At 37.1% G+C, this 18,346-nt stretch overlaps 2 protein-coding genes across 3 annotated transcripts in view; both read right to left on the bottom strand.

Annotated features, from left to right (window-relative positions):
* LOC134529223 (zinc finger protein 628-like) overlaps positions 1–18,346 on the bottom strand; it is a 384,650-nt gene that overhangs the window by 342,398 nt on the left and 23,906 nt on the right. The gene's annotated exons all lie outside the window — the stretch shown is intronic.
* On the bottom strand, positions 7,865–9,436 carry LOC134528875 (collagen alpha-1(III) chain-like). Its single transcript, XM_063362541.1, has one exon. It carries the CDS (start codon positions 9,434–9,436, stop codon positions 7,865–7,867), a length of 1,572 nt encoding a protein of 523 aa, XP_063218611.1.

Here is an 18,346-nt window from a genome sequence, read left to right as displayed (position 1 = left end):
TTCTCTATATTCTCGGACAAAATTTTTACTTTACAGAAACTTTAGTTGATGATTTTACATCAAGCATAGCCTAGATATCAAAACTACAGTCAAATGTTTCATTATATTCCTTAAACGGGCGAGTTTCTAGCACATATTCGAGCACTAGGCAAGCAGGCGTCTATGGTTATCCAACGTTTCATAAAATTATGAAATTCTGATCAGAACCCTATCCAATGGAGTCCATAAAAACAAAACCAATAACTGAACGAAGTTTTATTGTAGATATTTGTATTTTTGTAAATTGTTAGTGGCTATGATTGCATTGACGGCACACTCATATTTGGCGAGACTTTACCAGGAGTTTCAATACCAAAAACACGACTCATTTATGAGCACCGGGTTAGCACCTAAGTGGCCTGAAGCCCCTTTTCCTTGCACCAAAGTGTGCGTCAACTGTTGAAAAAAAATTTATTTATAGTAAATAAACTATTTCTCCGGAAGCTTTTTTTCGTGTAAAATAAATTAATATAACCTGTAAAGCGATCATAATATAAAAAAAATGGATGTTGGTAGTATTATATCCGATGTATTTTTCTTATTTTGTGTGGTATCAAAATATGGCTCGAAAAACAAGCAATTACAACCATTTTAATTAAGACGCAATTACTGCAACTCTTAGGTTGTAATGTAAACAAAAATTCATGCAGTGGCATGAATAACATTTGAGTATAATTATAACTTATAAAAATATATATACAGGTATGTACCTTTATCGTAGCAAATCGTGTGTGGTGGTAAATAAGAAATCGAGATTTTTATTTTATACCCTTACAAAACTTTTTTTCCCCCCTTTTGGTGAGCGGTTAAACAATTTCTATGGAACAAGCAAAACACGAGAGAACGTGTATGTTTTCCTTCCACGTAATTAATTAGCAGGAGCGAAGCCTCAGCAGTGGCTGCGCCGGACAGTGGGTGTTGGAGGGCACCGTGCTCGCCTGGCTTCGCTCCCTGTGGGCGCCGCAGTCGACGCAGTTGGAAAGCCCTCCAGTGTCTCGGCACCTGCACGGACCCGGGCGGCAGGACGCAGTCAGGAGCCGATTGTGGAGCAGCGAGGGAGGGCAGCGGCCGCGATGAAGAAGAAGAAATGAAGGGTCGGTGGCTGGTCGGAGGAGGGGAGGAGGAGGGCGGATGGAAAATAAAGCAGGAATAAAAACCGCCCGGGCAAGCAGGACGGCGCGGCCGGAGAGGCGAGTGCGAGTGAAGGTACAGTCCGCGTCACGCCACTCGTCTCCAGCTGTCGCTCTGAGGAGCACCGCGCGACGCTGTTTGCCAGCGGCAGCGGCGCGAACTCCTTTCGAGAGCTGTACCTTCCAACACCCCAAACATGCAACCTGACAGCCGAGCACCTTCAAATAATCAACGCATTGGTGAAAGCTCGTGCATTGTTGCCGAACATTCAGACGCTAAGCCAACGTAAAAAAGATTTCACGTCTTGAAATTTTTTTTTCCGAATTGTTTCCAAACACATACAAAATAATTTTTAAATGTAAATTTTTGTAATACTAACTATACAAATATGTTAAATTTCCTATTAAAAAACCATTTAAAACAAAAAACAATTTATCTCAGCCTAGCCATTTTATACAGTTTCACAGTGCGATACATATCTATGCTAGCGACTGAAAATATTCGCGAAATTTTTGCGACTGAATAATTAGAGTATATTTTGTTTCAGATTGCCTATGCTATTAAGTCTCTTAATATAAGAATAGTTTAGCTCACGTCATCATAAAAATTTCTTAGTGTTTACCAACTGTTAATCTTCATTGTCCTTACTTTCAGCCAACCAGACACATTTTCGTTTCGTACGCAGTTTTGAGATACTACTTTTTTTTTACTAATTCCAATCACCAAGCACAAACACATTATTTTTTTATGACATTTGACTCCTCGTCAAGAGCAAGGCCATTAGCTACAGACGTAAACACAACACACAAATCAACATTTATTTTGTTCCATCTCGCAGGTTGTTCTTATCGTCAGTGCTAATGAGCCAAATAAGATATAATTTATTTACTGGTTTGGTTCATTAGTATGCGTATTTACTCATCGCCATGCTATAAAAATCTCACTTAGTGATTCACTCACTAAAATTTCCAATTCCTCCCTGAATTGCAATTGAATGCTAAGCTATGTCTGGGAAAGTTACCAAAATATTCTTACAGTGATTGGAATAACTAATATTTGTCCTGAGTCATCGTCCGAGAAAATACATTTCCCTGAAAATTTACTTATAACCTAATTTTAAAAAAAACGGTGAACGAGATAAAACGGGTCTGAATTGAAAAATAAAGTTTAACCACGAGTATGTACACACTAATTTGGATCTAGTTTTGTAATAAAATCTCGCAAAATTGAACTAGTGATTTTTAATTATTTATAGCATTTACTGGACATTGGTTTAGAGTTGATTCTAAAAATATTTTTAAGACATATAACATGGAAGTTTTGTACTTAATACATTATATATTATTTTCACCTCGGAATATCATTAAATGTTTCGTAGTTTCTGCAAAAGTACATTTTTTTTTAAAGAGATTAGAACTCTAAACCGAACAACATAAATTTCATTTTAACTACATTAGACAGTAAATATTAGTTGGGGACGGACCTGTTTACACAGAGTTTGTACTTTCTTTACCTGTTTTTATGTATGCAGAGAAGTAAAGTAACAAGTTTTCAGAGTATCCTATCAAATGAAGATAAAAAAAACTGTTTGTATATCTGTAGTGGCTAGGATTAAAAATTGTCGTTATCTATAACTCTTTCTTTTGGCCATTAATTTACAATCTGACACGTTCAGTCCAGTGGTTTTAGTTGCTAAGTCACATAACCAAAGGAAAGACAATGTCACTGTAGATTTAAAATATCTTTTTTTCCAAAGGATATGCTTTTTTTTATTTTTCAGTTGTCTATATTAATTTGTCTTCGCTTATTATAGTCTAACCATTTTATAATACTTGAAATTTACATTTATTGAACTTTTATTTTGTAATGACATTCATGTGATTGTTAAAACTTTCTATGAAACAAAAAATTGTATAATGTCATTTTCTTATGAAAGGCAGAGGACAAAAAGATTCGATAAGTTGTTAATGTTTTTACGTACGTGAGTATCACATTATGAAACTGACCAATTGCTGTTTTTTTTTTTCATTCGAATCCTGAGTAGCTGTAAACCGCATTGCGCGACTACATGGGCTATATCTCAGAAACTTGATTCAGGCATTTTTTAGTTTGGTGCGCTGAATGCTCGGGGAGTTCACATGTTTAGGAGCATTTTAATTAAGTAAATCTGCACCAAGTCAGCGGACTAAGTGGATAATAGACTACCGTTAAGTTATAGGTACGGTAGTCTTAAGATATTCTGTGCTCAATCGAGCGACATAAAAATTGTGCTACAATTTTATTAAAAACAAAATAATCATATCCAAAATTTGACTAAATATCACGAGTTAGTTTTTTATTCAAGTAAGATGACTTGTCTAGCATAATCATTTTCGGAGCTTTACTATGAACATTGACATTATTTTTGGTCGTATTTTTCTACGTATCCCAATTTTCAAGGACAACGGAGAAACAAAAAAATAAAACTCTAGTAGACAAGTTTCTATCAGTGGCACAAGTACTGGAGGCTTTTTTCGAAAACAGAACTGCACCACTGAAACAGCACTAAACGCGTTTAGCTGTCATGGAAGATAGTGAGTGATTGGCTCCGTACAGGACAATCCTGAAGACAAGAATAATTGAAATAAATTTAAAAATTCTCAGCGTTTTTCAATGACTGCGGGAGGCTGTAGTTTTTGCACGGACAGTTTTTTTTCTTTTTCAACAATCACCACTAATTTTAAGACAACAGAACCATTAAACACTTTGCATTATTATTGAAACGGCAGTGTTTATTATTTCAATATAAAACAATCTCTAACGTACCCGGTGCACGAATTAATAATAAAATTAATTAGCTGGAGAGCGAAGTATCGAGCGTTAAATTTTTTTATTCGCAGTACTACAGCGAACGCTGGCTTGTCTGTTTGCCGAGGAAGGGGTTGAAGTTTGGGCGAGGGGCGGGTAGGGGGGCGCGCGAGAGCGACTCCGTGAAGTGCTGCGCTCTAGCGGCGCTCCCGAGAACTAACAGCGTCATTCCGCACGGGCGGGTGGCTGGCGCCGACGACATAACCTCTTTGCTTCCCGTTTCTCTCCTTCAGTCGCTGGCAACCACATATATTTTATATAAATTATTAAGTATTTCGGGGAAGACGATCGACGTGGGAAAACTACTCTGCTACTGCGCAAATGTTCAGGGCAAAGAAAGTAGAAATGCAATATATCTATAAGAAATAAAGTACAAGGACAGAATTTTTTTTTCTACTTTTACAAAAAAAAATCCTTTGGAAACCATTTGCCAAGAAATAGCTAGTTTGTGATTCTATATTAACATTTTGTGAATCTGTACAACACATTTGCTATGGTTATTTATTTCGTATATGAAATAAGTTTTTTTGGAAACTATACAGAATATTTCTTGTCGTGCTCACGAAAATTGGCACATTTAAACAAAAAAAATTATATAATTTTCAACAATTATTGTTTTTATTTTTGTCTTATTATGCTCAATAATGCGTGCAGTTAATTCTGAAAAGTTATTCAGGGTTTACAAATAACATTTTCTAATGCAATTACTGGGAGAACCCAAAGCATAAATACCCGGGCAAGCATCTGGACCCAGTACCTATTATTGCTGAAAAAAAAGTAGCGACACAGTAGATTTTGTGTAGATGCAAAAATTTACAAATAGCTGTAGTTTTACAATATACTTTTAGTTCCATTAAAAACGTACAGTATGTTTGATAAACATATTCAAGCCAAAGAAACAAGCTAATAAATATCATAGAACTTACACATAAGATGCGCCCATCTCAGCCATCTGAATCGACCCCAAGTAGATAAAAAATAAATTATTCTCAAGAATTACAAAAAAATATAAGATACAGAATTGGCAATTTAAAAACCCCTAATATAATATCAACAGTAATCGGATCTAGGTGACAATGAAAGTAATGCTAACTAGATTGGAATAATCAGTTATGTGCAAACTGTTCAACATTTCTTTAAAAAAAAGTCTCATTACGGTCACTCCTTTAGATAAATTACCTTTCCTCGCATCTTTACCAAGCTGCATACCTGTAGATTTAAAACACTCAAGAAATACTCATAAACTTTATTTTTCCTTATTTTCTAAGGTACCTGAATTTAATCACACAATTGTTTTATTGTCATACTGAAAAATATATATCATTGGTACATGAATAGTTAATTAAATGGTTTTCGTAATTTATACATACGTCACTGGATGAAATATTAATACATATTAATTATTTCATAATGTAACCAATAACGTCGAATTTTAACCTGAAAAGTGTCATTGTCATAATTCATTTCGTTGTGTCTGTTTATACGTCCTTATATTGTAAAACCATGACTTCGAAAGTTATTTATGGATAAAAATATAGAACCTATATAGCTATAATGAAATTAAAATAATTTACAAAATCCACAAGTGTTATAGTGCGTGAACTAAAAAAAAGCCTAAATGATAACTTGTATAATAAGTTGTAACATATATTATTAGTTAAGTTAATTTCAGCAAAATTAAAACTGGTTTGATTTTAAAAGGGCAAAATAAATAACAAAGATTTTTTGAGCGATCGTTTGTTTGCTCTAATGTGAACAGTGCCCCAAAAAATTAAAACGCACCCAGGAATACGACGAACTGCAAATGTAGACATATCTCTATTTGTAACAAGAAAGAGCGGCTGTTTGTGGAATGCGGAGTAGCTGCTCGCCGAGAAGAAGGTTAGATCTTAGCAGTGGCGTGGACAGGATTTGTGATCGGAGGCGCCCAAGTTTGTTTGCACTACATGCTCGACCAGATGCAAATTGTTAATGCATACACACTGATATACACACACATAGAGAAATAATTTACCAATATGATTTACATTATAGGCCTAGCATACGTTTTGAAAATAATGAAAGCTTCATGTGTTCTGTTACATATCTATTTGTAACTAAAGATTTGTGAAAAGTAAAAAAAAAAGTTCTTATCATTTACGATTTTTTCTTGGCTACAAAAAATTCCAGAACTATGCCACTACGTACTAGCTCATTTATTATATTTGATTTAATTAAATTGTATCACTAAACAATTCTGGTAATAAATAAGTTTTTTGGTTTATTTGCATTGTTTTTAAGAATAAAAACTAATAATATACATTGACTCCCTTGTTTAGTTATTTGCGAACTTTAAAAATCTATCATCGTAATCACTTTTTCAATTACAAATGTTCTTATTTAATTTTTTTCTAAAATGTTAAGAAACATAGTTACACTTAAATATAAGGAAATTTCCTTTCAGTGGTAAAGTACACTTACGTGACAAGTACGAGAAAGTTATACAACTAATTTACGGAAAAATTCAGAGATTTGCAAGAAAATATACTCTAATAATATGTCTTTTAATAAGTATTCACATAGTCTTCATTGTCATTGCAGTATCTACATACTACTGAAATAAAAATAGTAGGCCTACTAAATTTGATCACCTAACTAAAATGACGTGTTATTTAAATATATTCAGAAATATTAGCCTATTACATTTTTAAAAAGAAAAACCTATTACCCACATCTCGAATGATCATTAAATAAGTGCGTAAAGTAGACAAATAAAAAAACAGATGCTAGAAATTGCCAATAAAAAAATTTCAAAAACCTGTCATAACTAAATGTATGCCTATTACTTGTGTTTTCTAAAAAATAATATTAGGTAGCTATGAATTTAGGAACTGTTAAAAATGCTTAATGGTTAATAACATTTCATTTATGAACATATAAACTCAATTTTGTATGTGTGAAATACTATCGACTGTTAAGCATTTTAAATCTTCGCCTCCCTAGTAAAATAGAAAAATATTCACAGCCTTATATTTTTTGATTATTATTGTAATATATCTTAAAATATGATACTAATGGAAGTAACTAACTGGAGAACTAGCAACGTAAATAAATATTTTTTTTCCGGTCGAACGACTTACACAAAATCTTGCTAACCAACTTGACATAGCTTGTTAAGAAACCTGTCCTTCCAAAGAACACGTGATTTAAATACAGAGCCCAGAAAAAAGTATATTTGAAAATAAATTATTAAAGTCCAAATTTTAACCAATAATGGATAACAATTGCATAACAGCGCCTAATTAAAATTTTGCCTTGTCAGTATTCTAAATTTTTATTGTAATTTTATTACACCTCACAATGAGCTTAGTTTTCAAAATTACGGATAATATCTGAGAGTTTTATAGTAATATAAATTAGTTCATTGCTTGAAAAATTTAAAAAATTTCGAGATATATCACGTTCTGGTTCCCTTGGATGATAGAGCTCCTAGGAAATTGACCTTTTGCCTTCCTTCTACCCAATCTCCCACTGGCGATTTCATTTTGTTTTTCTCTCAGTGTCTCAGGCTGTAAAAATGAGGTTGAAAAATTGTCAGTAAGTTTCGCATTTCGTCTGAAATAACGAAAGATATTCAGCAGACGCGTCGTCAAGTGTTCAATGACATTATCTGGAAGGGACGCAGAGAAGTGCACTTTTTTCCCCAGCCGAGACTTGAAGAGATAGCGGTTGATAACAAAATGCAAGTTTTCTTAGACCCTGACCTAGAAAGAGTTGCAATGTAGGCTCGCTCTGAAGCTATTACAATGGTAATCAACGCCGAGTGCATATCAAGGTACGCCCTCCCAGCCAGGCAATTATGTGTATCTTATCTCTCCCGCGCGTTGCACGTTCCGATATGTGATTCCCCGCCGTCCGCGCGGTCCTCGCCCTGTACATGAGCCGCGATTCCCCGCCGTCCTTGCGGTCCTCGACCTGTACAAGAGCCGCGATTCCCCACCGTCCGCGCGGTCCTCGCCCTGTACATGAGCCGCGATTCCCCGCCGTCCTTGCGGTCCTCGCCCTGTACATGAGCCGCGATTCCCCGCCGTCCTTGCGGTCCTCGCTCTGTACATGAGCCGCGATTCCCCGCCGTCCGCGCGGTCCTCGCCCTGTACATGAGCCGCGATTCCCCGCCGTCCGCGCGGTCCTCGCCCTGTACATGAGCCGCGAATCCCCGCCGTCCGCGCGGTCCTCGCCCTGTACATGAGCCGCGATTCCCCGCCGTCCTTGCGGTCCTCGCCCTGTACATGAGCCGCGATTCCCCGCCGTCCGCGCGGTCCTCGCCCTGTACATGAGCCGCGATTCCCCGCCGTCCGCGCGGTCCTCGCCCTGTACATGAGCCGCGATTCCCCGCCGTCCGCGCGGTCCTCGCCCTGTACATGAGCCGCGATTCCCCGCCGTCCGCGCGGTCCTCGCCCTGTACATGAGCCGCGATTCCCCGCCGTCCTTGCGGTCCTCGCCCTGTACATGAGACGCGATTCCCCGCCGTCCGCGCGGTCCTCGCCCTGTACATGAGCCGCGATTCCCCGCCGTCCGCGCGGTCCTCGCCCTGTACATGAGCCGCGATTCCCCGCCGTCCGCGCGGTCCTCGCCCTGTACATGAGCCGCGATTCCCCGCCGTCCGCGCGGTCCTCGCCCTGTACATGAGCCGCGATTCCCCGCCGTCCTTGCGGTCCTCGCCCTGTACATGAGCCGCGATTTCCCGCCGTCCTCGCGGTCCTCGCCCTGTACATGAGCCGCGATTCCCCGCCGTCCGCGCGGTCCTCGCCCTGTACATGAGCCGCGATTCATCGCCGTCCTTGCGGTCCTCGCCCTGTACATGAGCCGCGATTCCCCGCCGTCCTTGCGGTCCTCGCCCTGTACATGAGCCGCGATTCCCCGCCGTCCTCGCGGTCCTCGCCCTGTACATGAGCCGCGATTCCCCGCCGTCCGCGCGGTCCTCGCCCTGTACATGAGCCGCGATTCCCCGCCGTCCTTGCGGTCCTCGCCCTGTACATGAGCCGCGATTCCCCGCCGTCCGCGCGGTCCTCGCCCTGTACATGAGCCGCGATTCCCCGCCGTCCTTGCGGTCCTCGCCCTGTACATGAGCCGCGATTCCCCGCCGTCCTTGCGGTCCTCGCCCTGTACATGAGCCGCGATTCCCCGCCGTCCGCGCGGTCCTCGCCCTGTACATGAGCCGCGATTCCCCGCCGTCCGCGCGGTCCTCGCCCTGTACATGAGCCGCGATTCCCCGCCGTCCGCGCGGTCCTCGCCCTGTACATGAGCCGCGATTCCCCGCCGTCCGCGCGGTCCTCGCCCTGTACATGAGCCGCGATTCCCCGCCGTCCTCGCGGTCCTCGCCCTGTACATGAGCCGCGATTCCCCACCGTCCAAGTGATGATTCCGACGATGATGACATTCTGCTGGCTCTTACAGTATGTAAACGTAAAAATAAATGGGTTCATGAATTTAATAGAAAAAACCAAATGATTTCTATGATTTTCATGATTGTCAATACGAAACCAAATTCATGGATTATTTTAGGATAAATTCACCTTAGATTGATATCATTCCCTTGGAATCAAATCCCAGGCATTGTCCTGCATATCTATATTCTTTCACTGATTTATTCCATAATGATGGATATTTGAGTAATCTTTCAACTAACTTACTATTTAAAGTAAAATAAAATACTGAGAGAAATTAAAAACTTTATTCAAAGCAAACGCAGAAGTACAGCACAATTCCTCGCGAAAACAAATGTTTTTGTCTATCTGCGCATGAGCGATGTCAGCGACAAAAAATAGCTGAGAAAAATAGCTAATAGCCAAACACTTGGCGACGTCGCCAACATAGCGAACATAGCGAACACAACTTTGTGTGGCCAGTGACACCTGGGATGCAAATTGCTATATTTTATTCACGTAGCGAACATCACGAACATAGCGAGCATAGCCCCCCTCTGTGTGGCCGTGGTTTAAATGTGATAAAAAATTATTGCATATTTAAAAGATAATTTTAAACCCCAAAAGAAATTACATATAAAACTGAAAGAGAGCAACAAGATTCAAGAATATAAAATAGTAACGTCACGGAAACTAGAGCAAGTGTCCTATTTTCACTCGCCGATGTGTAGGCCTATAGCTAATTCATGCGCCCAAAGTTATTGACGCAAATTTCATCCCCATATCTTCATTTCCACTCACGGTATTCACATCATGGAAGATTAACTGTTGGATAAATAGGCCAGTGAGACATACTTTACTTGAAACCAATAAAGGCTTGTTTTTCTATAAAATCATAGAAGAATTATGATTTCCGCATAGAACTACTTACGATTTATCGGTGTTATAGTCAGTGCCATGTGCATTTTCTCAAATTTGACAGTTATCAGTTGTAGTACCACTGTCGTCCTGTAAATTGTGTGTAAAAACTTCACGCGGTGTTCAATGTTCGTAAACAAACATGTGGTTGCTCTGCAACTGATATTCGGGAAATTGGTTACCACTGTAACTACTTTCGAGAACAGTTATATTCGAGACACGTTGACATGACACAGATAATAAGCATCAAGGCATATTTTGCGTTCTACCTATCGGCCACAGACGCGAACCGAGTAATACGAAGGTCACTGTAGTTGCCTATGAGTAATGTTTTCTTTAAGTGAGCACTACTGTCAAATAGTTTTTGATATGAAATGTTCGTGAATAGAAGCGACTTAGTTCGAAGTAAGTAAAAACTAAATAATAAAAAGCAAATTTTTAAATGAAACGAAATATATTAGTAATGTTTTATACAGCAGAGAATTTTTTGGCTGCAGTAATTTTTGAAGTAAAACATTTTAAACTAACTTTTTTTTTTTTTTACTTTTTTCTAGTCATGTACGAAATATTCTGATGTGCTGTTACACAGAAAAACGATTTTTTTTACAAAACTATGGACAGTAACTGAAAAAAAATTATTACAAATTTTATGTTTAAATCCTAACATTTATCAAAGAACAAAATATTTTTTTCTATTAATGTAATTTTTTTTGGGCGAATGTCTGTTATTTTTCATATGATCCCTTGAATTCACTCTATCTTTATTTGTGGCTCATTTATGTTTGATTTTTAACTTCTCGAAAATAATTTATTTTCGTATTTATAATGTAGCATTATGTCTCAGAATTATGTACAGACCCAACTTAGAAATTAAAAAAAAAACTTTGCTGTAACCAAATTAAGTTTTTTTACATGTATCACCTAAAATATTTTTTAAACTTTTTTGTCCTCCGTTGGCATATTTTTATGCAGCTGTTATAAAAAAGTCGTAGAATGTATAGAAATATGTTATTTATCTTAATTAACTTTTTTATCTATATACAACATATATCTTGTTTTTAAAAAATTAAATTTTTCAAAAGTTCGCGATCCTTCTTTACATTTAATTCCCACAGCTTATATAATAGGGATGAGTCAAATGGGATGCAAGAGCAAATGTTTTTCGTGACGTAGCGAAAGCGTCTATCTTTCAGTCTGGAAGGCAGCATGGGAGGAATCGGTGTTGAAAGCGGTTCCCCAGGACGCCACTGCAACCAACCCGCCAGAGAATTTCAGTCGGGAAACGGAACTGGAGTTCGCTCTTTCTCCTGAAGCGTCAGCATGGTGGGAATTGGGGGGGGGGGGGGGGGGGGGGGGGCAGCATCGTGCGTGTTCCAAGATTGCCTGCAACGGACGGGGCAGGGACGGAATATAAGAAAACCGTGGGATAAAACGAAGAAAAAAATAAAAAATCGGAAACATCGCTTACATGTGTCTAGCGACGACTTGTGATGATTTTTCTGTTTTTATACCATTACTTAATGATAGGTCTCTCTCGCATTATTATTTTTTTCATTCCCTTTATTTTCTTGTAGTTACTGTTAGTCATGGGCCTCACTTATATTTTGTGTTTGTGGGGCGGAATGATGAGGTCGACACTCGCTGGTGCTTCTAGTGCGGTATCGCCTCTAAGCGCAAGGTTCTTTCTGAACTGGCGCGCAGTCTTCTCGTCGTGCATAGGACAAATATGAAATTTGGGCGGTAACCATAACATTAAATAGCGGAGAACTGAGGAATAATGAACAATGCAAGCCTCTTGAGTGATTTCAAGAATCTGTACCCGATGTTACATGCTGAAAAACTATTCTAAAAAAAAGAAAGGGTTTTTTAGCCATTTTTACTCTTATAGGAATACAATTTAAAAAAATAAATACGGAAACAGAACTACTAATCCGCCCTCGGGGTTTTCTTTAATGCTTCTAGTAAACAGACCTCACTCGGATATCTTGAGCAGTTTTCAAATCGTGTGTTAATTTTTTTAAGCTCTGCGCACCGTGTGTGTGCACGGGAGGCGGGGCCTTAAGGGCTCTTTCTGTAGTTTAACACGAAGACTCCGTTGCATTTGTTTATTTGTCACAAATATTCTAAACTTATATTAGGAAGTGTAATGCAATGGGTGTAAAACGTCGAGCAATGGAAAAAAATAAGAACAAAAAATTGCGTGATTTTTTACACACAGTGAATTTCTTTTACAAATATCTGTGACAGAACAGCAAATGCAAATGTGGTAGCATGTTAAAATTTACAGAGATAGCCCTTCAATAATATAAATAACGAGAAACTTCAAAAGGTAAAGAGTGAGCGAGTCTTTCAGTGTAAACATCTATCTTCGGTAACTAGCAAATTCATGTGTTCTCATGTTTTTCACGTTGAAAATAAACTTATAATAAGAAACTCGAACCTGAAATTTAAAGTAGAATTCTTGAAGTAATGCTGGGCGTGATGAATGTACTGATCAATAACACATTCGCTTTTCAAGCACATGTCAAAATTTCTACAATCTAATCACACTTACTTTCTGCGCACACCGCTAGAATTCACTGCCTGAATGGTAAACGTTGCTTGCTACCATCACTCACAGATGGCAGCACAAAACAAACGGAAATTTTAAACAATTAGAAACTATTCCGATAATAACGAAAAACGACTTCAAAAAAATCCCAAACCCTGACTTTGGACCTGCTTTTAGACAAGTAATTTTATTAAAATACTGTCCATCGTGTTAAATTTCACTAAACAGTACAAGTTTCCGCACATGTTTTAAGTTTTAATTATAAAGAATTACTAAAATATTAACCTTACACATTTTGAAACATATATTATAACACTAAGTATCTGTTTGTATATCTGTTTTTGCTTAAGTGACTAAAGCCTGCCTGTACATAATTACTACAAACTAACCTTAATATTATTGATTTGATTCAACATTATTATATTAAAATATTATTAATAAGTTAAAAATATATATGTTTTATCATTGAAGTACGTTCCTGGAGGGTAACAAGCGCACGTCCTCTACCACTGTGCTACTAATCCTCTTGGAAAATTAGGAGAATATGTGTTAAAATAATTGTAATGCCAGTTTTCTTAGGTATTTCAAAACTTGAGATTCCTTTTTACTATGACTATTTTTAGTTTACCAAATATGTTCCGAGGTATTTTCACTAACTTAAAATTTCAACTTGCACACCAATACGTTCGGTTTGTCCCCTTATGTTAACGGAAGTGACTATATACGGGTTTATGTTGCTACATTTGTGTCCGCCGTCTTTGTGACACATTTCCGTTCATCCGCGAAATTACTGATATAAAATGCCGTGTACCGAGAGTTAAGATGTTTACACATAAAAAATAATCAACATGGCTTGTGATACCGAGCCTTAACAAGTGTATTTTTTTCCCCCCCGTTGCGAGGTGGTTTTGTTGCTGTGCGGTGTCCCGCCTGCTCTTATCTGCTCCGCTCCTCAGGCAGGAGACACGCAGAAGCCCCTGTCGCGTGGCAACTAGGAAACGGAAGACACTGTTGTTAACACAAACAGAAGGCTTGCGAAATGTGCTAGGCTCTTGGGAGGCGAACCTTCTGAAAGCTCTCTCCGTGCGTAGCGAGACACAGAACACACCCTGCCGCCGAAATAGAAATACATTTCGACAAAAATAAATAAAAGCAATGCAATGGCCTCTTAAAAATGCGTGCCGATTTGCCCACTTAAAAAGAAAGACAAACAAATAATAGATCTAAAAATAATTTAACATTTTAATTTTTTTTAAGCCACTATACTCTTGTAGATGATACCAAACAATCATAAGCGCGTATAATGATTTTGTTTATTGATTAATTTTAGTAAAATAAAATAAATAAAAAATTTAATTTCTAACGTTCTAACTCTCGGTTTGTCGTAAAATATAAAATATACATATATACCTATATATTAATGTACACTGTTATACATGACGTAAGTTTACGGACTTTTCAACGAAGATTTCGCTTCAAATAAACGGAGTTCTTTGTAATTTCAGATAACCTGATATTCGTATGAAATACGCCGTTTTTAAACTTCCGAGTTATGTCTTATATATAAACAGGGCTAACACACCCGTGGGAGAAATAAGCGGGTTCTTGAAGTAGTCTTTACAGGTTTATGTTGATATGCTGATATACCAAGATTATGCTTGTGGATTCATGCTTAAAGACAGGGAAATTAGTGTCCAATAATTTACGAAGATAATGTTAAAAATCACTAAAATAAATCTTTGTATAACATCCCAGAAAAAAAAACAATTTAAAAAACAATCGTTTTCAACAACTAACTTACATGTGTAATTTTTTATTCCCTGAAACCATTTTATTATGAAAGAAAAATTCGAAGTAAAAAAATTTAAAAAATGTTCAATTCCAGTTTTAGAATTAAATTAACCTGAGCATGTAAACTAAGATGAATGCAGAATATATAAGCTTTTACCTAATCACTAAAAAAAACTAATCAATTTGACGCATTTAAAAAATGCTAAACTAACATTTATATATTATATTTAAAAATTTAATGCAAAAAAAAAAAGATAAAAATAATTTTCAACACTTTTAAAAGTTATCAACATGGGAAATGATGTCATGTTATGCGGCTGTAATGTAAAGGCACCCACACACGATCAGTTTGAACTACCAGTTCGAACTTATCATTTGGAACTGCACAGTCGGAACTGCCAAGTTGTGCAAGGACGGAGGAATTATCATTCAGAACTGATTGACTGGCGAACTGATGGCTTCCCATCAAATCGGACTGTGGACTCGAGAACACCTCAGCCCGAACTGCCGTGTGTGGGAAAAAGCTTATCGCTAGTCTAAACCGCCAGAAAAAAAAATTAATCAGCCGAGTGTCGTGGCAGACATCTTTGTTTGTACTCTTTTGTTACTTGGCTATTTTTCCCCCCTTTTCTAACTAAAAGTGCAACTGCAATTGCAACATCCAAAGTTTCTTCCATATTCTATGACTAAACGATACACCGAACAGAAACAGCAACCAGAAGACAAACTGTGTGGCGAAAGCTTCGGTTCAGTCCAAACTGACAGTTCATATTGGACTGATCGTGTGTACACAGGGCATCATTTTAGTTCAAAATCAGTTCGGACTGAGCAGTCCGAACTGGTAGCTGCAGTGATCGTGTGGAGGGGCCTTACGTGTAAAATTTTATTTGCAATTTTTTTTGTGAATATGACTTTAGTAGAAGAAAATATTTTATCTTTAATTTCGTATTTTAGCGATGTGTTTAGTTAACTTTCAATACGCGTAAAAAAATTGATTGCTTATAATATATTTTGTGTAACTTTTTCCGTGTGATGTATTTATTACATTCGCACTGTACTTAAGTTTACCATAAGTGATAATTGGTTTTCACTACAGAATTAATTAAACTTTCACAGACTATAAATGTGCAAAATTATACTTCCCCACATTTTATTTTAGTTTATGTGGTTATGTATTTAAATCATTGGCTTATACTTTTAAGTGGTTTTTGATATTTACTTTAACTATAGACTCAAAATGTTATTTTTTTAATATATAGCTGAAATATTTTTGTAGTAAAGGTAATCCAATTTGTTGTAAATTAAAACAAAAATTTAAAAAAAACGTTCTGCAATTGGCTAATGTGGAAACCCAGTATATAGAAGTACCTTTGAAGTAAATGGACGATTTTTAATGACAATACATAAATCATAATAGACTATATGTTAAGAATTTCGGAGATATTAATACATCACATTGCCACAGATCGAATGGTATATTGCACTGAGTTTCATTGCCACAATAATAAATTGGTGATTATAAATGGCAAGTTATTGGAGTTTTATTTGATATGTTGTAACAAAGAACAAAAAAAATGTTGATTTTAAGTGACAACGTAGCTACGTACGTTTCTTTTAAAAAATGCTGCTAAATATATTTTTTAAATACTGCGCCTTTTTAAAGTTATACTTCCTTAGGAGCGTTATGGAAAAATGGTGAGTGAATTTTTACGATGTGCGCACACCATGCAACCAAATTTTCACAGGAATATGGTGGACCAACGTATATGAACGTAAACCATCAAATAGTCACTTTCATAAAAATTAGGGTATATGCCAAACATATTGGTGTCCCAAGTGAAACATTAAGATATTGAAACTATCCTGGAATATATTTGGGAAATTAAAATAGTCATAGAAAAGAGTAATTTCAAGATTTAAAAATCAAATTTATATTGGAATTAAAATGTTACAACTCGTTTTCATCGTAGCGCTGTGGTTAAAGTGGGTGGAATTCGAGCAAACGAAACGTGGTTCGAAACTCGTTATTAAATATTCCTTTTACTTTTTTCAATTACAGATTACTGGATTAAATAAATTGTGCTTTAAGCAAATATATATATTAATACATTTTATTTGTTTATTGTATTTAAAAATTCATTAAATGTATAAGTAATTTCATTGGATTGATAATTTCACACTAGGTAGGCCTATTACTTCTATTTTTAATCGAAGTAACGTTAAATTAATTACAATTGTTAGGAAATAAATGTATATGACTTCGCATAGGTAATAAAAATTAAAATTTATAATAGTAGTATCATCCTTGATTACTTAAAAATTTATAGTCATTTAACGTAAGCGGAAAATATATAGTATTAACTTTTTAATGAATTTCAACAAGGTGGGCAGCATTTAAATGAAATTGCTGGTAAAAATCAGGTCCAAGCCAAGGTTTAAACTTTCTTAAAGTATTCTTAGTTTTTCTATCAAAACGTTTTAATATAATTATAGTTTATTCTTTCGCTCTGCTAATCGAATGATTCGATAGTCGACGCAGCTGCTCCGGTAGCGAATTCTAGCGGCGGTTGCGGAACTGCGCGTGAGTCACGTTCAGAAATTTAGCGAATGATATTGAATACTGGTCCGTATAATTAAGAACATAAGAACTTAATTATTTTAAATTAATAAACCAGAATAACCATTAAGCATATGGAATAATGAGTATTTATTTAATATTTTTTTTTGTTACTGTAAATTAAAAATTAGTTCGTTGCCCGAAATCTAAAAGAAGTATAACTTCTAACGCGCGAACATTAAGTACTGTTGGTAATACTCACTCGGGCTCGCTCGGCGACAGCAGCCTAGGAGCATGCGTGCTGGAGAGTAGAGCTGCACTGCGCTAGTCGTCGCTATTTGCGAGACCTGGCACTCGCGGCAGTAAATTAAATAGCTGCGTCCACGCAAAAGGGAAGGAATTGCACGCGTAATCCCGCATGCTCGTTGCATTTAACACACGCTTAATTTTGCGCAACACTTCTTACAGTCTCGTGGTGCGCTTGAAGCCGAGCTTATCAGCCTGTTGCCCGTCAGGATGCGAGGAAAAAAAACCGTCTCTCCTTTCACTTCCAACGAGAATTCTGAGCGGTAGGGGTGGGAGAAGAAAAAACAATAAACTGGTGCGATGTTTGCGACCGGAAACCGCAGTTGGCAATCTGTAATGATCGAAATTCAATATTGGCTATTTCCAATATTTGACTGTGGAGCACAATTTTGCATAGCAACATTCGATGAAATATTGCACCGTGAAAAACTTTGTGTTTTGCTGTTCCTTTGTTTAAAAAAAGGCCACCAAATATGCCGGATTGGTTCAAACGTAATTTAGACTTCACGCGTGATATTTTTTTTAACCAACAAGCGTGATTGTTTTTAACTCAAACCTAATAAAATGGTTGCTCGTCATAGTAACTTTGGACAACTAAAAATTTAATTGCAACATTTGATAGACATTTGTTTTTCCATGTACAAGAGCTTTGTAAGTTGAAAAGAATTCTCGTCTCAGGTAAACCTTATTAAAGGACATTTTCACCTTAATAACTTATACATTCGTCTGTAAGACCAACTGTGCATGGGTAAGGCGTGAATAAGTAGCTTCTTATTATGCCGTTCACGCAACTTGCAGTAT

The sequence above is a fragment of the Bacillus rossius genome, chromosome 2, assembly GCF_032445375.1.
Source record: "Bacillus rossius redtenbacheri isolate Brsri chromosome 2, Brsri_v3, whole genome shotgun sequence".
In the NCBI taxonomy this organism is placed as follows: Eukaryota; Metazoa; Arthropoda; class Insecta; order Phasmatodea; family Bacillidae; genus Bacillus; species Bacillus rossius.
This window is presented reverse-complemented; position numbering and strand designations above follow the sequence as displayed.

Coding starts and splice junctions, on each gene's coding strand:
- LOC134528875 (XM_063362541.1), bottom strand. CDS start 9,436: ATGTCATCATCGTCGGAATCATCACTTGGACGGTGGGGAATCGCGGCT.